The sequence below is a fragment of the Octopus bimaculoides genome, chromosome 13 (assembly GCF_001194135.2).
Source record: "Octopus bimaculoides isolate UCB-OBI-ISO-001 chromosome 13, ASM119413v2, whole genome shotgun sequence".
Classification (NCBI taxonomy): Eukaryota; Metazoa; Mollusca; class Cephalopoda; order Octopoda; family Octopodidae; genus Octopus; species Octopus bimaculoides.
Window position 1 is genome coordinate 25,188,537 of NC_068993.1, and position 8,606 is coordinate 25,197,142.

Sequence of the window (8,606 nt, forward strand, 5' to 3'; positions counted from 1 at the left end):
ACGGAAAAATATTCATTTTCCTGGAAGTTAAGAGGAATTTAAGTGGACTCTGTTGGAATTTCCGAAAATTGTCCCCCACCCCCATTCCAAAACACTTTCACCGAAATTTTTTGTATATTCGGAATCTACATAATAAATAATATATGCATAGAAAATTTCATTAAAAAATATTCGTTTTTCTGAAAGTTAGGACCTTCCAAAGTCGTGGGGGTACAACTCTGTAGTTATGCCTCGCAATAAGAAGCTATTATTATTTTTCTTTATTTTATTTTATTTTTTTGTTTTTGATTTTTAAATTAAGAAACAGAAATTCAGTTGATATTCATTTTAAATCAGAATAACTATTTAATATCCTGACATCATATTATTCACTCAATGTCCCATTAACCTTTGTGATACCATCTTCACACTATATTTTATGGGTAACTAGGTTAAATATAGTTTGACAACACTAATTTAATATATCTGAATTTAGATTCTAGCACCGTTGAATAGGTTATTACATTATTTAAAAAAAAAAATTTTTTGTGGACTGGCATTGTATGAAGCAGGAGATACTTCTTCCTCTGCTTAATGTTCCAAATAAAATAAAAGCAGTAGTTTTATAAGTCACTCTGGCTTGTTCTGACATTTTGTTTTAATTTACTTTCACTCAAAGAAGTAGGAGGAATAAGATGAGAGACAGTTCTTATGACCTTTGAAGTAGTCCCATTCTAGTAACATTGATGTAGATGGTGTTCACTTTTAACCTCTATAAGTTGACATCTACAAAGAAAATATCATTCAAGATAACTCTGTAGGCAATATTCCTTAATTGGAGGTCCAATGCAGAAAGCTCCTTTCCAATGCGTGAATCTTGGAACGAGATGTTGAGAAGCTATGCTTCCTAATCAGTGGAGCATTTATCAATATTGTGAAGGGTTCTTTGGAGATTTAAGACAAGCTTCAAATATAATGAACGTTAAATGTATCTTACACAAGATAATAGACATAATAATAGTTATATCATAGAATTATTCATTTTCATTCAATAATATTTACAGTTAAAAGATAGTATTTGAATGAAACAAAAAAAAAAAGAATGAAAGAAAGGGAAAGAAGAAAAAGGAAAAAGAGAATTAAGCAATGAAAGAAAAAGAGATGGGGCATGACTTTTATTTAATTTAATGATATTTCTAATTGTTGTAACTCTCTAACTGATTGTGCTAACATTTCTATTTGATTTTTTGATTGTTTGTAGCCCTCTAAATGATGATACCAAGATTCCTCTCAGCAACAGTAACATCCTTCTTCGAGGTTGTGTTTTACAGAATACAGATTTTGTGGACGGATTAGTAATATATGCAGGTCAGTGGATGTTTTTTTCCGTTCTTAAGTTGTATTTAATTACAAGCAAAATATTGGTTTCAAATTTTGGCACAAAACCAGCAATACCAGAGGAGGGGCTAAGTCAATTAAATCGACCTCAGTGCTCAATTGTTACTTATTTTATCATCTCTAAAAGAATGAAAGGTAAAGTGAACTGTGGTGGCATTTGAACCCGAAACATAAAGACATACATTGCAGCCAAATCTTCCTTAAATCCTATTGACCCATTTCAAATATAGACAAATTCTAAGACTGCTATCAAGAGATCACCATTATATCTGTATGCTCCCACCTAGGCATGGTTTAATTTTATGGAAGACCAGCGGTTGCCTATACAGGCAAGTCTCTCCTTTCAGCACTATCAACGTTGTCCATGGGAAAGCAAATCCAGCCAAAACGGCTTGGCATCAGTGGTGCTGCAGGTGTTGCTGCTAAAATGCAAAGTTCTGGACAGTTCTGCTCATTTACTGCTCTTGATGGTTTTCTTAAAAAGAAGAATATTTGAGACAATATAATCCCTGATTTTTAAATAGATTGAATGGCCATGGCTGAAATGCTTAAGCAGTATCATTTTCCATTGTGTCATCAGTTAAGAAGTTTCCGTCCCGGCCATATGGTTTTGGGTTCAGTTCCACTGTATGGCACCTTGGGCAAGTGTCTTCTACTGTAGCTGAAGGCTAGCTAAAGCTTTGTGAGTGGATTTGTTGGATCAAAACTGAAAGATGTCCATTATATATATGCATATGTATGTGTGCTTGTGTCTCCTTGCCTTGACATTGTGTGATTATTGTAATGAATCTCATTCATTTTCAATATTCCATGGAGACATGTCTGGTTATAGGAAATATTGCCTTACCTGGAAACAGTTAAGGGTTGGTGACAGGAGGGGTATCTGGCTGTAGAAAGTCTGTCTCAATAAACTCCATCTGACCGGTGCAAACATGGAAAAGTGGATGTTAAAATGATGATGATGGTGACTATTGTTACAAACAGCAATGCTGATCTTTACAAAAGTGTGGTTATGTGCTTATACATATATGTGTGAGGGTGGGTGTGTAATGTACATATATATGTATTTATGTATGTGTGTGTGTCTTTGTGTCTGTGTTTGTCCCCACATCCCTGTAACTTAGTAGTTTGACAAAAGAGATGAATAAAACAAATACCAGGCTTAAAAAAATAAGTACTGGGTTTGATTCGCCAAGGCAATACCCCAGCATGGCTGCAGTCTAATAAAGAAAACAAGTAAAAGATAAAAAAAATATATGAACCATTTAGCATTTAAACTGGCTACATCCAGCTCAAATATTCTATTTGTTTTATGTTCGAGCTGGCTGGGTCTAGCTTCTCACACTTACCCTGCAATATCATTCTAAAAATAAAGAGTCGCATCATTGAAATCTCAGTGTCACAGAATAATGCATAATTAATCCAAAACAGTGTGAATAAATAAGGATTACATTTGACAGAGTAATATAAATGCTAAAGAGTTAAAGGGACCTGAGTCAGGCAAAGTTGACCTCAATACGATTTGAACAGAGTGTACAAAGCTGGAACAACTAGCATAAACAATTCTACCACTTCACCTTCTGTGTGTGTGTGTGTGTGTGTACACGCATGCACACACACACACACACACACACACACACAGGTGTGTCTATGTGATAAGAAGCATGCTTCCCAGCCACATGGTTCCAGGTTCAGTCCCACTATGGTACCTTTGGCAAGTGTCTTCTACTATAATCTCGCACCAATCAAAGCCTAGTGTGTGGATTTGGTTGACAGAAACTGAAAGAAGCCCATATATGTATCTATATATATAAAAGGCAGGATGTGTGTGTGTGTACGTGACTGTAATTTATGTACGTCCACAAATTAGCACGCATGTCACTCCAATTTTAGGGGGACATTTGTCATGACCCTAGCTGCATTTTCGTCAACTTATTTTTCCCATAGGCACCAGCGAATAGCAGTAAATTTTCCACCAAAACTTCTAACAAATTTCAAATCGGAGAAAATCACCATTGTTTACAACAGAAGTTAAGTCCCCTTCTAGCGACGAGCAAGTTTTTAAGACTTTTGTTGTTTTTTTTCCATCGATGAAAAAGTGTTTTGTTGATATACGGGCAACACACATGCACACAACGGACATGTATACGTACAAAAAATATATATGAAATTGGTGTACATACGTGCATGTGTGTGTGTGTTGCCTATATATATATATATATATATATATATATACACACACACACACACACATATACTTAAGACTTAGTTGTGATCTGAACATAACTGCTTCTGACACAGAGAATCGGGAGCCCTTTTGGGCATTCTATTTTCCTTGCTGGAAGGGTTCCCAACCCATGGGCAAAGAGGGGTTAGATGATGGGGGTGGTGCTTTCAAAGGGCTGGCATGTGTAACCTGATCACCTCTGCCGATCAAACTCCCAACCTATGCGCTCCTGTCGCGACACTGATTCTGCCCAAATTTGATGTCGATGTTACTTAGTTTGGTTTGAAATAAAGAACTTGATTAGCTTAATAATCCCAACTTAATCCCTGGCAAAGCTGGGCTATACTGCTAGTATATGCCTATATAAGTGTGACTTTGTGTCTGTGTTTGTCCTTCACCACCTCTTGACAACTGGTGTTGTTGTGTTTATGTCCCTGTAGCTGTTCAGCAATAAAGAACAATAGAATAAGTACTGGGTTTTAAAATAGGAAGTACTGGGGTTGATTCATTCAGCTAGAAATTATTCAAGGTGGTACTCCAGCATGGCCGCAGCCTAATGGATGAAACAAATAAAATAAAAAAGATAAACGACACATACACACAATATATAGCATATGCAATAAGCAGCCTGTCCATGTACTGTTTCATTTTACATTTACTTAGGAAAGTTTCTGCAATTTCTATGCTTTAAACAGTGGACATCGTGGTTGTGTATAGAAAGAAATAACACTCTTATTGTAATTCTCTAAACCTGAACTGTTTACCCTAACCTTAACTCTAAACTGAAATATAGTTTGTTTCTTTCTGCTGTTTTTGTTTTTTCTTGCCTTTTTATTTGTGGGATTGCTGTCTTCTATGCTCAATACATTTAATTATATATAATAATTTCTGAAAATGTTGAAAATCAAAAAGTTAATGCTGGTTATGTATTCTAAAATGTAAAGTTTAAGAGCTGTAATTAATCTCTGAAAAATACAATCAGTTTCTTTTTTTCCTTTTATCAGAATCCTAAAGAAAATATCCTTCATATAATAGAAAATAGAAATATTTGGGCAGGTGGTCTTCATATTGTACTGCTATGCAAATATATAATTTCAATTTAATATTTACTTGAAATATATATATAATTTGGTATAGATGTGGTTGTTACTAAGAATGTCACTTTGTAACCATGGCCTGTTAAATTCATTCCAGTCAAACCATTGTTGAAAATAAAGCCTTTTATTGTAATGTCATTTGCAGGACTACATGAAAGGTGAAATCAAATTTAATCAAAAATAGGTTGTTTTCCCAGTCAAAAAGTGAAGTGTTTCCTTTGAAAATTAAGCAAACAAGGAAGGAAAGTAAATAGTTGAGTGTAAAATACCAGCCAGTTACTATAAAATGTCTAGTGTAATTTTATCATTATTGAAGTTGGATTCACTTAATATTTTAATTAAATTCTGTTTTTACAGCAAAGCATGGCTGTTATCTACACTGATGTATTGAATGTTAATAGATGAGAGTTAGAATGACTAACAGTACAGGGTGTTTGGGCTAAATTGGACAGTTTGCTTAAAAGGAAAAGAATATCCCATCTATAAATAAAAGTATTTTTTTAAAATCATAAAGTATCAAATAGATTATGGTTGGGAGATAACAATTTACTCAAAGAAGCTGCACTCAGCTTCTACCACAGCTTCAAGACAGCTCCAGAACCTGGTGTGTATGTTCCTCACTGTGTCCCTAGGAAGATCTTCAAACACCTCCTTTATCTTGGCCACCAGCTCAGTCTTGGTGTCACAGCAGAGCAGTTGTCTTTATCAATTATATCTCACAAATAATAATCTATGGGATTACAGTCAGGGGAATTAGGAGGCCTGAAATTGGGGCTAGTGAATTCATAGAAATTCTCTGATGACCACTTCTAACTCTTTCCAGTAGTATGGCAAAAATCTAAATTTTGCTGCTACACATATGGCCTTCCAGCAGCAACCCTCTCCAACCAGGGTTTGACCACAGTCTGTGGGAGCTTCGCATAGCCATTTGAATTGAGCCTATGGCTTTGTTCAAAGATGTGAGGCAGCACGATGTCACCCTCATAGCAGACACACTCTAAAACCACCACCCTCCTGCTGACCATGGCTTTGTAGCCTCCCTTGCTGTTGTCCATATCATGTTTTACAGTCTTTACAGTGTTCATGGAGCATTCAACAGCAGTCATGATGCTAGCATTTTCATACATGGATGATACAACACTGGTGGAAGAAAAGGAGGAATTTACTCTCAGTTTAAGGATTTGGTCTTAGTTGGATGTGCAATGTCAATGTACATATGCAACAGAGCACTAGTAACTCACTTTTTCAGGTGACAATGGCCATGAATTCATCTCCATCATTGCTTGAAAGCAAAGAACACTTTCGATATATGTATATACCGGTTGGTGATGCCACATAAAAAAACACTCGTGTTGTGCCATGTTAAAAGCACTGGTGATGGTGTCACGTAAGAAGCACCCAGCACACTTGGTGGAGTAGTTGGCATTAGGAAGGACATCCAGCCATAGAAACCATGCCAGAACAGACAATGGGGCTTTGTGCAGGTCCCAGCCTTACCAACTCCAGTCAAACTGTCCAACCCATACCAGTGTGGAAAATGGACATTAAATGATGATGACGATGATAATCATGATGATGATGATGATGATTATCATCATGATGATGATCATCATCATCTATTAAGTACACATAAATCTGTGTGTATGTATCTATGCATATATCAACATATTGATGTCCACTTTTTTAAGCTTGCATGGGTTGTATGGAGTTCATGAGTGAGTGTGTGTGTGTCTCTTTGTCTTGACATTGTGTGACAGTTGTAAACAAGTTTCAGCTCCATACAAGTGGTGAGCTTTTTTTCCAGTCTTCATCACAAACATCTCTAGTCACAGGAAAATATTACTTTGGTTGAAAACGAATGAATTTTGACAATGGAAAAGACATCTAACCATCGAAAATCTGTCAACAAATTCAATCTGACAAATGCAAACATGGAAATTTGATCATTTATATGATGATAAATGCATACATACATACACGCACGCACGCACGCACGCACGCACGCGCGCGCGTGTGTGTGTATTTCAGCAATTTTAAAATTTCAAGTTATATGTATGTATATTGAATGTGTTCTTTGTGAATATGTATATTTTGGGTATAGTATTTTTTTGTTGTTGATCAAACTGTTCTGTGTTGTAGGTCATGACACAAAAGCTATGCTCAATAACAGAGGACCCAGATACAAGAGAAGCAAACTGGAATGTAAAATAAACCGGGATATTGTTTGGTGTGCCCTACTGTTGATTTTTCTCTGTGTCTTCTGTGCAGCTGGTAAGTGTTGCATTATGCATTTCTACAAGGTCATTCTTTAAACCAGCACTGAACAACTATTTAAAAGTCATTCCAGCCATGACTATGCCATTTTAAAAATTTTGTTAGGCTTAGTTTATTCCAAACTAGATTATCTTTTATGGCCTTGATTAAGATGTAGGGTGTGGTTCAAGTCTCATTTGACCTGCTATTTCTAGTTGGTTAACCAACAGCATACAAGTATTTTTTGTTGTCTCATATCAAAGTGTTTTTTTACAAATTATGATTATTAAAACTTCTGGCTGTTATTAAAAATTCGTAATAAGGATTCAAATCTTTTTTAGGGTAAGTGGGTGTAGTCAGTTTAATTGTCTCCAGTATTTAACAGGTACTTACTTATTTAAGCTAAGGATTGGATGATAAATCACATTCCCACGTTATTTGACCTCAAAATGTAGAAGATGTAACATAATTTCTCTGTCTCATTACTGATTCTGTCTTCCACAATAAGGAAATGGTTAAAGATTTTTATCAAATAATATTAATAATAATAACTAGCAGGTCTCATGGAAATTCCACTTTTTCTTTTTTGAAGCATTAACTTATAGATCTCCATTGCATTATTTATTATGTTAAAGATTTTCATTATGTCTGGTTTTGTTCCATAGCTAATTAAGCTTCTTAAAAATATAACACTTGAATTTATGTGAAGCTGAATAATAATAATATAAATAAACACAATATTTTTTGTTATTCAGGCTTAAAGTCTAGAGTATTTGGGGGGAAAGAACATAGGAACTGATGAATTTAATAGTTTTTGGAACTGATTTTACGAGAACTCAACATGGCACCATTGAAGTTTCACTAGAAGAAATTAAAAGAAAGTAGAATATGAAATTAGAAATTAATAACATTAAAATTTTTTTAAAGATCAATATGATGCAAAAGGAAACTAAACATTTATCAATTGAAACTTAAGTAGATTTTTATTGATTAGGGAATATGGTAATGTGGTTAAGAAGTTCACTTCCAGTCATGTGATTTCAGTTCAATCCCACTGCACAGTCCTTTGTATGTCTTCTGCTATAGCCCCGAGCTGACAAATACCTTTTTGGTGGACAGGAACTGCAGTTAATCCATTGTGTGTGAATGTTGATAGTCCTCACTTGTCGTTGCTTGAGTGAAACAATGATACTGTTGACATTCCTTGTTGATGTTATGAGTGATTTCCCTGTACTTTCAAAGATATCTGGAATAAAGATATGTTCTTGAAATACAGTTCTATATTTAAGAGATGAGGAATTATGTACATTATTTACATTTGACGGATATACCCTCCAGCCTTCTTCAGGTGTCTTGGGGAAATTTCGAACCTGGGTTCCCATTCCTAAGGTATTCTTCGATGTTGTTGTTATTAATATTATTATTATTATTTTATGTTTGACTTTTGTTTTGCATTTGTACAAGTTGGATCCAAATCTCACCCAGAGACCTCAAGAGACAACAAGTTAGAAGTTCATGTAGGTGTTATGCCTAGGGTACCATATATTTGGATTTGTACAGTTTTGTTCTAGTGAATGTTTAAGCAACCATAAGAAAATTATGTGTTTGTTTTAAAATTTGAGATCACATAGACAGTATTTTACGTAGGATAT

At 35.0% G+C, this 8,606-nt stretch overlaps 1 protein-coding gene across 1 annotated transcript in view; it reads left to right on the forward strand.

Annotated features, from left to right (window-relative positions):
• The window catches only part of LOC106881894 (phospholipid-transporting ATPase VB), a 150,242-nt gene that overhangs the window by 78,493 nt on the left and 63,143 nt on the right, over positions 1-8,606 (forward strand). Inside the window, exons 4-5 of the mRNA XM_052972375.1 lie at positions 1,241-1,347; positions 6,841-6,972. Coding sequence (XP_052828335.1) covers positions 1,241-1,347; positions 6,841-6,972 — 239 coding nt within the window. The remainder of the gene's footprint in view (positions 1-1,240; positions 1,348-6,840; positions 6,973-8,606) is intronic.